This window comes from Centroberyx affinis, unplaced genomic scaffold (assembly GCF_046629955.1).
Source record: "Centroberyx affinis isolate AG114_WGS23_722 - 3 ecotype Tasmania unplaced genomic scaffold, CSIRO-AGI_Caff_v1 ptg003642l_1, whole genome shotgun sequence".
Lineage (NCBI taxonomy): Eukaryota > Metazoa > Chordata > Actinopteri > Beryciformes > Berycidae > Centroberyx > Centroberyx affinis.
This window is the reverse complement of record NW_027281550.1, coordinates 64,385-79,138: the sequence shown is the minus strand read 5'-3', so window position 1 is coordinate 79,138 and position 14,754 is coordinate 64,385. Positions and strand designations below refer to the sequence as shown.

Below are 14,754 nucleotides of genomic sequence, written 5' to 3'. Positions count from 1 at the left end.
AAACTTTGAAAGTTTTATTGTCTAATCATGTTTCATGTAATCATTTCATGCAATCCATGAGTGTTTGTTACGGAGCCCCCCTGGGGTCACCTGAAAAAAAAAAAGGAAATCCGTGGAAATCCATACCCACGGATTAGTAAATCGTGCCCTCAGATTTGGAATCCGTGTCCATTCGCTATCCAGGTCCTTGATGAGCTCTAGACGCGTTACACTGGCCAAAACAAGACTTCTGGTTTGGACTTTTAACCTTCAAAATAAAAGCGCAATAGTTTTATCGTGCAGAAACACAGTTTTAAACCAATTAATTTGAATTTAATCGCATTGTGCATTATGCATTCACCCTTTAAAAGCAACATTTTGTGTTTTTGAACACCACACTAATAACTGCTTTCCTGGTTTGTTTTTGAAGGATTCTAGTGTACTTAGGAGAAAATCTATGGAAATCACTGTCTCAGGTCTGTAGGAGTGTTTTGACATATAACTTGTTCAGTAGCAATGAAAGGTGACCTGTGCAGTGTCCAATCTAGTCTAATTATAGTTGTAAATGGCACATATTATGGCATTTTCCATTATTATTATGACATCAAATACTCTTTGAAGGCTAAACGCAGAAACCAGAAGTCTTGTTTTACGTTTTTTCTGGCAGTGTAACGCATCTAGAGCTCATCAAGGAGGGTACGGTTTACAAATCCGAGGGTATGGATTTCCACATCGCTTTTTTCCAGGTGACCCCAAAGGGGCTCCGTAGTTCCTGCCCCTAATCAAAGCAGTCTAGCACCACCCTGCTCCAGGCTGCTGAAAGGCGCCACGTTATGTGTCGAGGCAGTTTGCAGCAGTTCCAGCTGTCAGGGTAAGTCACGTGAAAAAATAACTTGTATGACGAGAAATTTCGTTTTGCCGTGATAATGAGATAATTAAGTCGTTATCTTGACATAAAAAAAGACAAAAAAATGTTTTATGTATGTCCTCTATGGACTGCCGTATTGTTCCCTTGTGTGCCTCACGCCCTGAGCTCCATATACGAGGCCGATACAAACTTAGGAAACCAAGAGCTTTACAACCCGTGCTCCATAGGCCATAAATGCCAATATGAAACATCAAGACCAACAAGACTTAGGAGCGGAGATTCAAATCTCACTGCTTTGTACTCTTTGTCGTTCTGCCTCTCTACAAGCTGCATAGCCTACTCTGAAGTTGAACCTCCTTTTTTTAATGTTAACATCGCCGAAGACTGTTTCAAAAGTTATTTTAAGAACCAGTTTACTTTAATCTGTTAATAAGTAAAAGTTAGAGAAGTCAGAAGCTCCAGTCATCTCTCTCTGCTGACCACCAACCAGCCTGAAACATTTTCCATGTCTTTCTGCTGAGAGTTGATGCAAAGCTTTACTAAAATTATCACTTAATTCAATCAGGAAAGTTAGTATAGTCTGATTTATCTCGTAGATAAACGTGGATCAACGAGGAATGAACACTACTCTTTTGACTATCCAATCAGGGAGTGGGTTTTACTATCCAATCAGGGGGCGCATGGCTCTTGCCCTCTGGTCAAACCCAAGTATGTATAGCTCACCTCCAAGTGGGCGTGACCTCCAAGCGGGACAGACCAGTGACAGGGTTGCCACCTCGTAGTTTTCCCCCACCAACTCCAGTGAGAAGCTCCTGGCATGCCTATCCATCTATTTACAGATAAATTGGGACCATTTCATGATAAGACTACACACACTAACACACACTAACAACAATAACACATAGTATTATTATTATTATTATTATTATTATTATTATAAGTTTTGTAGTATTCATTGATGTAATTAACAGACTGAAAGAAACCACAATATAGCCTATTGAAAACAAAACAAAGTTTCTATACCCACCCATCCTGCCTCCCCAGTATTAACCAATATCAACTGATAAACAAACAGAAGCCAATACAGATGTTGTTAGGTTTTTAGCAAGCAGAGTTATAAGAAAAAATGACAAGAGTCAACACCAGAGTTCAGGTTTTGAGGCTTAATTTATTTCATCCACTTTGTTCACAGTCTTTGTTCCCATGGCCAGCCTGGTGCCTGAAGCCTCTCTGCACTGCAGCATGTTGATGGTTACCTTAAAAAACACAACACACAAGATGTCACATAAATCCTTTCTATAATTATCAAACTCCATTTGGCCGCAAATAATTTTACACAAAGCTCACTCAGTAGTATGGATTTATTTTTAATGCAACTACCAAACTGAATTTGTAGTGCTTAAAAAATAAGAAGCAGTATTTTAAGGATCCATTACATGCTTGTAATAACATTATTTTCTTTGTTTGCGAGTGTTATTTACACATTCACAAAATGTTGTTTACAACTACAAATCTTTTCTGCACATTTTTGTTTGCTTAAATCTTCTTTACACATTCAAATACATTCATTTCAAAATTGTTTCACATGTTCACAAATGGTGATATACAACTGCAAGTCTCAAATTATTTGCAAAAATCATTTCGCAAGCTCAGAATCTTTTTGACTGACTCTTATAGTCAAGTGAGTTTTTGGACCAGTGGGTGGCAGTAATACATCTGGAAGTGTTTACGCTGCCGAAAATCGAGGAGAAGAAGAAGCTTTCTGACGTCGCGCAAGATGGTGGTCGATGTGTGCAAACATTGTTGAGTGGAGTATTACTTCCCATTTTTTTCCTTTCATGAGTATAGTATACAACTTTAATTACCAACCAGAACACTCTGTATGTATGGATGAAACTATCACGGATATATAAACTGGAGCCGAGGCTCCGTCAGAGCGGAAGAAGCTCCTCTCTCTTATGGATTCAGATGAATGGTTTAGCTGTGAAGCTATTGGAGCTTTGAAGGACAAAGTTTGTCAGTAAAACGTTCAGGAGGAAAAGTTCCTGTCACTGTGTGAAAATGTCTAAAGTCCAAAAGCTGAGAGCGTTGGTGAACCAGCGACTAACTGCGGCTGTTGAAGAGATATTTGGGCTGTTTGAAAGAACGATAGCAGAGTACGAGGAGGAAGCTTCTCGTTCAAAAGAGGAGATCGACCGACAACGAAAGCTGCTGGACGCTGTTTTAAATCCTGAAGTGCGGTTACACAGAGCAGGTTTGAGACATTTAAATGTTATTTTCACATTACTCCTGATATTCCTGTTGTGGGAACATTGTCCACGCCCTGCTTTATATAGGATAGGGAGGTCAAACGCGTTTTCGTGATTTTTGAAAAAAAACATATTCTAACGGCTAATGATGCATTTATCTTGCCATTAGCCCCGTCGGGACTGACACCACACTGCGTGGATGTCCGTCTCGGTCTGGAAACCTTGCCTAACGGATGACAAAGTTCTGCCAGCAAGGATTTGGACTCGGGACTGACATCCACGCAGCGTGGTGTCCGTCCCAACGGGGCTATCTTGCCATATGCACTAGTAGCCTATACAACCATTAAACAACAACAAATCAAACGTTCCCTTGCTTAGAAAGTGCTTTATTCTTTTAATTTAGCCCCTCTCTGTGTAATCACTCTTTTGATGGAAACGGATCATCCTATGTGCGACTTTGAGGGCGGGGCTATCATTTGTTTGGGTGTATTTTTAGGCCAATAAGGAAGTGGCGGCAGGCTGCGATTCCTCTAACGTCCGCTAGGGGCCGACTCCAAAAAGACTCCAAACCCCCTGCAAGTGAATTTGACCACAATCCAACTTCTCACTCGAAATATAAAGTCAATACATTCTCTCAGTAGCAAATTTCACGGCGGGTTTCGAAATAATTGTGTCATTAACGCGATATAACTGTCGGTGGTTGGTTTGCTAGTGATTGACAGGTCGCCGATTATGGACCAATAGCAGGCTGAGCTGCGGCTCTGTGGACGCTCCTCGGCTTCGCTCTGTGTTTTTTGTGTTTTCTTTATATTCTGAATGTTGTCTTTTGTTGAAGTGTATTATGTAATGTATTTATGCTTTCTCTATGCTCTAAATGGGTTAAAGATTTAAAGTATTCCATTAAAAAAAACTACAAGGAATCATCGAAAGATTTGAAATTTAGCTTAATTCTATATTCTTTCATAATTATGTAGGTATTTAGTGGCTTCGCTTAAAATTACATGTAGGTTTTATGTAGGTTGAAATGTCATCTATAAAACGCTGAAACGACGTGGACTGATGTCGTCTATGAGCCGTTGAAACGACGTGGGTCGAAAGACCGACGTCAGAAAAACTTTAATATCAGCCCCTCTAGTCATCGAGTCGACCTCCAGGACCAACGTTGATTAGACCTCTGATCGACGTCGAAATGTTTGCTGGGATTTTCTTATGAGATGCAACATTTAGAGAAAAATGTACTCTCCAAACTGCGTACGCACAAACCTGCCCAACTCCTGACCTAGCGGGCCTCATGTCAGCATTCTGATTGAATCCAACACTGCAGCCGTGGACTTTCACTACACACTAACATTTAGGCCCAAGATGTTTAAGAAAAGTCATGGCAGGCCCTCAAATTCAGCCATACTGTAAAACTGTGACATTTGTAGTATAAAGTGTCTAAGACACACATTCGAAACATACACAATAGTCTCAAGTCAAGTCTTTTTCACACTGTAAAAAATGTAAAGATATTGGATAAAGCATAGTTGGTTTGGTTATTTAAGTAGGGCAGAGTGAAACTTTCTGGAAATCTTCACCCCTCTGATGGAGAAGTAAAGTATGTGACACTGTTCTACAAATGCCACAGTATTACAGTATGGCTGATATTGTTTCGGTCCACTCACTCAATACCATGTCTCCATCTGGTTTAAATTAGGAATTTGATTTAAAGCCCTTTTTATAATTGCCTCCATGTAGGTGGCTCCCCCTGGTGCCTATTTTCATTATCTGTTCATTCATTCCCCCATGTTGATGTGTATTATATATAGTATCAGCATTATTTGTACATATATACTGTGTGTGTGTGTGTGTGTGTGTGTGCATTTTTTTTTTCTGTGGGCTTATAGGCAAGTTAAATATCATCTGATCATGTAGGTATGGGCTAGATAAGGTTTGATGATGATATAACATCACTTATGCAAGTATTTCTTTTTTTTGCTCTGGAATGGAACCAAAAATATAGTTATAGTTATCATTTTGGATGTTTATATAGTTATAGTGGGAAAACAGACATTATTTTTTACCAATAATTTAAATCTTTACCTTTTTTATAATTATTGCTCTAGAGGTGAATGGGCCAGTTATCTTTATACTGAATTTTAGCCCTTCACAGAATGCTTTGCTTTCCCAGTTGTTCCGGTGAAAACACTACCAGCCGACTGCCGTTCAGTCGTATTGAAGGGAATGTAACACTGTTGCTGTTACTTGATAAAATCCTATAAACAACTAAATCAGCGTTAATGTTACTTGCATCGGCCATTTCCATTTTGTCAGTGGAACACCAAGTACTGTTAATTAAGATGATCAGCCGGGAGATGCTTATTTTGGATTACTTAGAGTTAGATATTTGGTCTGTGCTTACAGTCACAGTTTTCCTTAATGTGAATATGTCTGTATTTCAGCTGTACCTCCAGACCTCCAGCAGCTGTTGGTCAGTAAAGAAGAGGTTCCCCCTGAACAGCAGGAATGGAGCTCCAGTCTGGACCAGGAGGACCCAGAGCCCCCACACATTAAAGAGGAACAGGAGGAACTCTGGACCAGTCAGGAGGGAGAGCAGCTTCAAGGGCTGGAGGAGGCTGATATCACCAAGTTCCCACTCACTCCTGTCCCTGTGAAGAGTGAAGATGATGAAGAGAAACCTCAGTCCTCACAGCTTCATCAAAGCCAAACTGAGGAGAACAGAGAGGCAGAGCCTCTAGCCAGCAGCTCAACTGAACAGATGAAAACAGAAGCTGATGGAGAGGACTGTGGAGTATCAGAACCAGCCAGGAACTTAGATCCAGCTAGTGACTTACAACCAACTAGTGATGGCAAGACTTCAGACTCTTCTGAACCTGCACCTCAAGACAGTGATGATGATTGGATGGAAACTAGTGAACCTCAGCCAGGTTCAGACTCATGGCAAAACAGTGAAGTACTTGGGAAGAAACGCTTTAGTTGCTCAGTTTGTGGTAAAAGATTTGACCGCAAGGGAACTGTGCTGATTCACATGAGAGTCCACACAGGAGAGAAACCATTTAATTGCTCAGTCTGTGGTAAAAGTTTTGGTTATAGAGGAGATTTGACTGCACACATGAGAATCCACACAGGAGAGAAACCATTTAATTGCTCAGTCTGTGGTAAAAGTTTTGGTTATAAAGGACACTTGACGACACACATGAGAATCCACACAGGAGAGAAACCATTTAATTGCTCAGTTTGTGGTAAAAGTTTTACTCAGAATAAACACTTGACGACACACATGAGAGTCCACACAGGAGAGAAACCATTTAATTGCTCAGTCTGTGGTAAAAGTTTTGGTTATAAAGTACAATTGATGACACACATGAGAGTCCACACAGGAGAGAAACCATTCAATTGTTCAGTCTGTGGTAAAAGTATTGGTCATAAAAGAAACTTGAAGAGACACATGAGAGTCCACACAGGAGAGTGACCATTTAATTGTTCAGTCTGTGTGTTTGTGTGTATTAATTATATAATTCAGTTCTATGGTTGATTGCTGATTAGTTAGATGTAGCTAGGCTCATTCTCTGTAAAGCACTTTGAGACATGCATGTGATAAAGAGCTATATAAATAAAGAAACTCAAACTTGTGGTAAAATGTTCAGTCACAGTGGAACATTAAGTTTACACATGAAAATGAAAATGAAAATTTTAGTGATAAAGGACATTTTCAGAGACACATGAGAGTCCACACACTCAACCTGCGGGAAACGTTTAATGAAAAATGTTGTATGTGAAGATGCACATTAGTTCACACAGGGAAAACCATTTAGTTGTCCAGTTTGTAGTTAACATTTTAGTCAGAGGGTTTATCTGAAGATCCACATAAGAGTCCATACAGGAGAGAAACCCTACAGCTGCAGTATTTGTGGTAGAATTTTAGTCAGCCTTCACATGTCAGAAGCCATAAGTATGCTGGTGAAGCTGCAGAGCTGCTGGTTGAGCTGAATTGTTCAGCAGTAACGCCACAATAAACTGACATTCCCATGTCAGTTTCATTTCACTCAGTTACAGGTCACTTAATACTGGGCTGGGCAGTAATTTAATTCATATTATGATATCATCGATCACATCGATCAAGTTGTGATGCACCGTTCTGTTTTAAAGTAATGATAAAACGCAAATAAAGTCTCTCAAAATAAGATCTGAAATTTAGAGAATGTTATTTGCTACATTAGATTTTTATTTTACATCATATGTCCATGCGTTTCAATGAGAAGAACATCAATATTGTCATATATTGCTATTGAAAACACACCGTCAGGCGTCTGATGAAGCTCTTTGACCAAGGAAGGTCCGGACATTTTTTGAAGATCTTCAAGACCCGCCCCCTTCTCTGGGCTGCAGAGTTATCAGCCTTGTCATAGGAGCAATAGTTAGCCTATGTGCTCCCTAGTGGCCATTAGGAGGCATTCACTCACTCACAGTTAGCCTATTTGTACTGTTGTACCATTCAAGTTTTATTATATCGTGATAACTTGTTTTTATAAGAATCTTTTCAAATTTCGTATAGGAATTGATGACCTCTAGAGGAAGAACTGTATTGATTTTGATGTGTTTATGATTATTATAACTATTATTAAGTAACTGATTAAATTCAAGTCCGTGCTATTTGGACCCATATCTCACCAATGGGTGAGATATATCCAATTATATTGAATTATATGAGAATTGTTTAGGCAATTATGGAGATTTATACTCCATACACTTTACAATACATTAATGAATTAATTAATTTTGTACTGATACCTTTTTATTATTAATTGTCTTTGGGCTCACTTTCCCGTGAGATGGTAAATTGTAGAGCCATGAAACTTTGCACCATGATCTAGTATGGCTTCAATTAGATCCACAAGAAATATGACCCCCATCGGCCAGATGGTGGCGCTATAATTAAAGGTCAAAAATAAAATGTTTAAAGGGCTGTATCTCCCACACCGTTTGTCTGATTTACATGAAACTTGGTACTCATGTCCATCTAACCATACTCTACAAATTGCCAAAGGACCCTCAGGGTTTGCCTGGAAAACTTTTGAGATATTTTGAATTATTTGGAAAAACAAATTTTTAACATCTTGAAAAAAGAATGAGGAAGGAGCGCTTCATGGATCTGAGGTAGAACACGGCAAAAGAAAAAGGTGCTCAGTGGTTGGTGGGTAAAATACCTAATATACTAGGGATATTTCTTGCCAGTCACGTAGAAACAAATGAGAAAAAATAAAGGCATGAATTCCCCAAAGAAAAACCACGGCACTCCATCTGCAGGTACAAAAATGTAAAAAGCCTTTATTATAATGGCGACTATCAGTACCGTTTATCAGGAAGAACTGGCCTTTGTCAAAGTGCTTTTTCTTTGGGGAATTCATGCCTTTAGTTTTTTCTCATTTGTTTCTAACAAGGTATATGTTAAGCTTGAAATGATGAGATGAGAATAAAATACAAAATGAAACAGATGCAAAAGAAATATATTTTAACCTGTCAATCAATCATCAAGAGCATACTTTAAGAATTTAACAATAACTGGATTCTGTCTGGTTTAATATTTCATTCATTTCGTTTTCCAGAAAAAAAAAGACGTGTGATATTAAAATCATGTTCAGGTTACATACTGCAAACATGGAATACACTCTATTTACAGTAATGGATCATTTTGGTTAAAGTAAAATGAGCTGTAAGCCAATATAAAATATAAACATTAATATTATCACTTTAACATTTAATGTGTGTGTGTGATCTTGTACAGAGTGAACTATCATTTCAGCAGCTGTCTTTGGTCAGCAGTGTGTTTCTCTACACAGGAGGCGACTCTACTCCTCTATCTGACACAGAGACACTGAGGAACCAAACAGCTCAAACCTAAACCCAGGGTAGAGGGGTTCAGTGAATGTGGAGTGGAAGGTGTGGAGGTGGATCAGTGAGTCAGAGGAAACTCTGTAGAAGGACAGAGAGCCAGCAGGCCAGTCCAGATACACTGCTACTCTGTCAGACTCGGAGCACGGGGGGATATGCATGTGTGGTACTCTGTTATTGTGACAGGCAGAGTAATAAACAGAGTAACCATCACCATAGCAGATCAGACTCCAGGACTTTTCATTATTTCCAAGCCTGTAGTCATCATCCCTTCCTTTCCTTCTGATTCCTCTGTAAGTCACTCCTATATGAACCTCTCCTTGCCACTTTATCTCCCAGTAATGGCGACCAGTAAGACCATTTCCACACAGCACCTGTTCCCAGTGGTCAAATCTCTCTGGGTGATCAGGATATGGCTGCTTCTCTCTCACCTCTGTCACTTTTCTGTTGTCTTCAGACAGAGAAAGCTTTCTGTGTGCTGTGTTTGGGTCCAGTGTGAGTTCACAGGCATCTGATGGAGAGAACAAGCAGTTTCTGATGTAATAGACCTGTTGTGTTTATTATTTGATGACCTGTTAATTATTTAACAGTTTCATGATAACACATTTTGTCAACCATGTTTTTTTTTAGTATTTTTTAGTAATATTTGAATGAATAGATTTGACATACATGAGCTGTCTATTTAAATAGAAATTGAATGTGTGCTGCTTTGTTTTCATGAATAAAACTAAATACACACTTACACTTCTTCGGACCTGATTTCAACCTCCACACTCCACCATGGTCCAGACTGAAGAGAGGGCGATGGGGGAGGGGGGTCGAGGATAAACAAAAGTCAGACCAGCATTATCTCTTTGAAAAAAACTCAGCTTCTCAGTGTGACTTCTAGCAAACGTTGCCTCTCCATACCTGAGAGAGTCCAGTCTCCAGTGTGGATCCTCCAGTCCAGCAGAGAGCAGCTTCACTCCTGAGGCTCCTGGATGATTGTAGCTCAGGTCCAGCTCTCTCAGATGGGAGGGGTTGGAGCTCAGAGCTGAGGCCAGAGAAGCACAGCCTTCCTCTGTGAGCAGACAGCCAGACAGCCTGAACACACACACAATACAAGCTACATGTTTATATTTTATAGTTTTTAGTATACAACTATGAAATTAATCGTCAGAAATGTTGAGTAACCAGACCTTGCAGTGGCAAGCAGTGTAAAGCAGGATTTAAATGGTCATATGTTGACCAGGTTGAGGAATCCTGACCTGAGAGTCTCCAGTCTACAGTGTGGACTCCCCAGTCCAGCAGAGAGCAGCTTCACTCCTGAATCCTGCAGGTCGTTGTTACTCAGGTCCAGCTCTCTCAAACTACAGGACTGGGGGCTGAGACCTGAGGCCAGAGCTTCACAGCTTCTCTCTGACAGCTGACAGACACTCAGCCTCAATGGACATGGAAAGATATGAAAATGTTATTCTCTTATATTTTAATGTCATTATTGTCTGTGTTTTTGGTCACTTCTTTCATATTATTACTACTACTAACAAACCTTAATGTAGCCCTTATCTAAAAGCAGAGGTTACAGTGCACTTTGCACGGAGCTGTAGCTCACTAAGCTGAGCGCAGCCCAAACAATGCCAGGGATACTGCTTTGATTTCCACTTGGGTCACCAATGCTAGAAATTTATTCACACATGGTAGGATTTATTCACACTGTAGGGTGATTTGGATAATGCCATATGCTGTGTATTACACAAAGCCAAAAATAAGAACAGTAAAATATATGATATATAAAAATAAAAAAAACAATAACACTTTGAAACTTGCTAAAAACTTTGTGTTTGTCATTACATTTAATAACACTGTGATGTAGAGGTCTGATGATGGACCCGAACCCTAATGGACCCGGGAAATTCGTTCCGAGATCCGATTGGACCCGATTATTTTTAAAAATATATATATACACCGACCCGTTTTTGCCCGAGATATTACAGACCCGACCTGGTGCATGTCCGAGAGGAGAGAGACCCGAGACCCGTCCATTTTATGGACCCGACAAACCTGATAATTAAAATTGCTACTAAAAATGCTGTTCTACTGCTAAAAAAACATTTATCATGTCGGATACAACATATGGTAGCCTAATAAAAGGAGATCAAAATAACAGCCAAGTTTCCAAGTTGCCAAATTGTGCCGTTATACTACAGTTTGTCCAGTAGATGGCAGTGAGACTCCATAATGGAATCTAGCAGCTACTTGGCTACGTAGCCTACAATAGGCTAAGTGACAAGGAAATTAAATTGCATGTTAAATGGATGATTAAAACAATAGTTTTTAGCTTATTTTTCACCTCAGTGAAGAAGGTATCCATCTTGCGTCTTTCCTCCGCTCCAACTCGCTGCCGCTGTTCAACAATTTTTTCACCTTAGTTTTGCTCTTGTAATCTGATCCTAGGTCAGCCTGATCATCACACAAGTTACACAGCGCTTCCGTGCGTTCCTCGTCTCGTCACGTGATTAGTGCTAATCACGGGTCTTCTCGGATCCACTCGGGTATTACACATAATGATAAACAGACCCGGGACCCGCGGTAATAGAATGGGACCTGTCCCGGACATGATTGACCATAATAAAACGTGGACCCGAACCCGTACGGGTCCAGGGTCGGGTCTCGGATCCTAGGGTCCAGGTAGACCCGTGAAGACCTCTACTGTGATGATTCTGTGATTGGCCCATTATAATACATGTTAGCCAATTAGAATAGGTCTCTTTTGAGGGCTATTCAGTATAGCAGCAAGTTCAAGAGTAAGCAACCTATCTCACAAGCTCCATTGCATTACCAATTCTATGCAGTGTGTGTGCAACTTAAAGGAATCGTTCATTAGTTCATCCACTATTGATAGCCTTGTCAATGGTGTTCCCTCTGTTACTCCTGTGAAACATTTTAAACTTTTTTTGTTGAAAAGATCAGTGATAACAGAGCTATGGTCTCACTTCAATATAATAAAACCCAATAATGTAATAAAATGTCCTGACTGATATTGTAATAACAGTTTTATCGATAATGTAATACCTTTCAGGTGGGTCATGTTTTCTTTTCAAAACTGATTATGTTCATTTTCAGTCCAGAGTTCTACATTTTGTGTTTTAAGAATTTAAGAATGTTATATACATTGGATTTGAAATGAAAGAATGACTATTAGGTTAAAGTGCAGACTTTGAGCACCATACAGCCATATGCTGCACATGGGCAGAAACTCAGGGACATGCAACTAAATCCTGGTCTTATTGAGTGGGTGATGGACTTCCTCCTTGGGAGACCATTCCAGGTCAGATAAGCTTCTGACCCGCACTGGGGACTGTTCCCTAAACACCCCCCCTTTAAAACTAAGCTATTGATCTTACCTTAGCTTTTCCAGTCTACAGTGTGGACTCTCCAGTCCAGCAGAGAGCAGCTTCACTCCTGAATCCTGCAGTTCGTTGTTACTCAGGTCCAGCTCTTTCAGACTAGAGGACTGGGAGCTGAGGACTGATGACAGCTCCTGACAGCATTTCTCTGTGAGCTTGTTTTGATTAATCCTGACAAAATTAATAGAAACATTTTCCTTTATATTTTAGGTGTTAAGCTTTCCAGAGCAACTCACTGTCAGAGAGCAGGAAGGGGTTCAGTGTCTTACTCAAGTACATTTGGACAGGAACATTTTGTTTCAGAGCTCAAAAATATGATGCTTTAATCCTGTGCACCCTTTAACAGAATTAAAGGAACAGCGTAGAATAGAAGAGCAATACAACACAATACATTTTTATCATACAGGATTTATACAATACAAAATGTTTTTGTTCAATCAATGTAGAAAATTTAAATGATCACAAATAGTAAAAAAAACAGAACACATCAAAAACAGCATGCAATGTTATAGTTACAGCATTGTTACACAAAACCGTCATAGTCTGATCTTACCTGAGAGTTTCCAGTCTACATTGTGGACTCCCCAGTCCAGCAGAGAGCAGCTTCACTCCTGAATCCTGCAGGTCATTGTTACTCAGGCCCAGCTCTCTCAGTCTAGAGGACTGGGAGCAGAGAACTGATGACAGCTCCTGACAGCATTTCTCTGCAAGGCTGTTTTGATTCAACCTTACCAAATCAATAAAAACATTTTCCTTTATTAGTTGTTTATCTTTCTAGAGCGACTCACTGTCAGTGAGCGGGAAGGGGTTCAGTGTTTTACTCAAGTACATTTGGCCAGAGAACATTTTATGTTTCAGAGCTCAAACGTTATGCTCTAATCCTGTTCGCTCACTCTAATTCTTGTTATTTTCAACCTGGGCCATATTTTCCTATTTTATGCCATCATGATGTTTGATGGTCTTCAAAAAGAAAATCTATCTTCACTGTAGAGCATTTGCTGGAAGTGCTGCTCTTCTGCACCCAGAGAGTCAATGCAATCTCCTACACTTGAACCCAAAAAGCGATAAAAAATATCTGCTTTAGTTCCTTTATGACTGAATTTGAATTAATAATAAATACAAATGATTTTGGATGTGGGCGTAGCAATGAGTAAAACACGCTCTCTTTTAAGCTGAAGTAACGAAATCCCATTCTTCCGTTTCTTCCGATATGACGTGAATGCAGTAGAGGACCGGCAGCCAGCAAAGTAAACAAGGAAGTGTGTGAGCAATACTGAAAAATATCACATGGAAGATTAGAACTGATGTGATACTTGTTCAATCACAGCCATTTAAAGGCAAGTGTAATGGCAGTGTGGGTACTTTTGAGTTGAAAGGACGTCTGTTAATCACTTTTTGGGTTCAACTCTTGGAGATTGCTTTGACCCCCTGGGTGTGTATTCGAGAGCAGCACTCCCAGCAAACTGGAGGTACGTAAAGCTCTCCAGTGAAGCAAGTGACAAAATTGTGAACATCAATTGTGAAGGTAGCAAAAACTAGGAACACAACACAAAATCACATTTTTATCATACAGGGTTTATACCATACAAAATTAATAAGATTTATATGAACACAAATAATGCAAGAAACAGAACACACAGGCATAAAAAACAGCATGTGATGTTATACTATCCACAAAAACATCAGAATCTAATCTTACCTGAGAGTCTCCAGTCTACAGTGTGGACTCTCCAGTCCAGCAGAGAGCAGCTTCACTCCTGAATCCTGCAGGTCGTTGTTACTCAGGTCCAGCTCTCTCAGACTAGAGGACTGGGAGCTGAGAACTGAGGCCAGAGCTTCACAGCTTCTCTCTGACAGCTTGCAGCCACTCAGCCTCAATGGACATGAAAAGATATGAAAATGTTATTCTCTTTTATTTTAATGCAAAGGTTATCTGTGTTTTTTCTATCAAATAATAAGAATGTTTATTTATGTAGCCCTTATCTAAAAGCAGAGTTTACAGTGTACTTTGCATGGTGCTGTAGCTCACTGAATTGGGTCTAGCACTAACAATGCCAGGGATATTGGTTTGATTTCCACTGGAGTCACAGATGTTAAAAATGTACAGTATAAACACATGGTACTGTAAGGTGATTTGGATTAATACATCCACCAAATGGCACATTCTATGTTATGTTTTACAAAAAGAAGAATATTAAGATCTATAAAGCAGATTTAAAGTGTTTTAAAAGATGATATTAAGTTCCTCAAGAAGGCATTCCAGAGTCTAGAGGTGCTGATGGCAAAAGTGTAATCACCTTTAGTCTTGAGTTTAGACTGAGTGCCAGTCAGAAGGACCTGAAGATCTCAGCTTGCCTTCCAGCTCTTAGGGAACTAAGAG

At 39.8% G+C, this 14,754-nt stretch overlaps 2 protein-coding genes across 2 annotated transcripts in view; one reads left to right on the top strand and one right to left on the bottom strand.

Annotated features, from left to right (window-relative positions):
- Positions 1 to 2,815: 2,815 nt before the first annotated feature.
- On the top strand, positions 2,816 to 6,631 carry LOC139661895 (gastrula zinc finger protein XlCGF8.2DB-like). The gene is given in 3 exon segments (XM_071540469.1): positions 2,816 to 3,101; positions 5,538 to 5,753; positions 5,982 to 6,631. Coding segments are annotated over 3 exon segments (1,059 nt in total). The 5' UTR covers positions 2,816 to 2,908.
- A 1,955-nt stretch (positions 6,632 to 8,586) lies between these two features.
- Positions 8,587 to 14,754, bottom strand: part of LOC139661893 (uncharacterized) — a 57,081-nt gene continuing 50,913 nt past the window's right edge. Inside the window, 6 exon segments of the mRNA XM_071540465.1 lie at positions 8,587 to 9,499; positions 9,732 to 9,778; positions 9,898 to 10,071; positions 10,236 to 10,409; positions 12,372 to 12,545; positions 14,074 to 14,247. Coding sequence (XP_071396566.1) covers positions 8,946 to 9,499; positions 9,732 to 9,778; positions 9,898 to 10,071; positions 10,236 to 10,409; positions 12,372 to 12,545; positions 14,074 to 14,247 — 1,297 coding nt within the window. The 3' untranslated portion in view covers positions 8,587 to 8,945.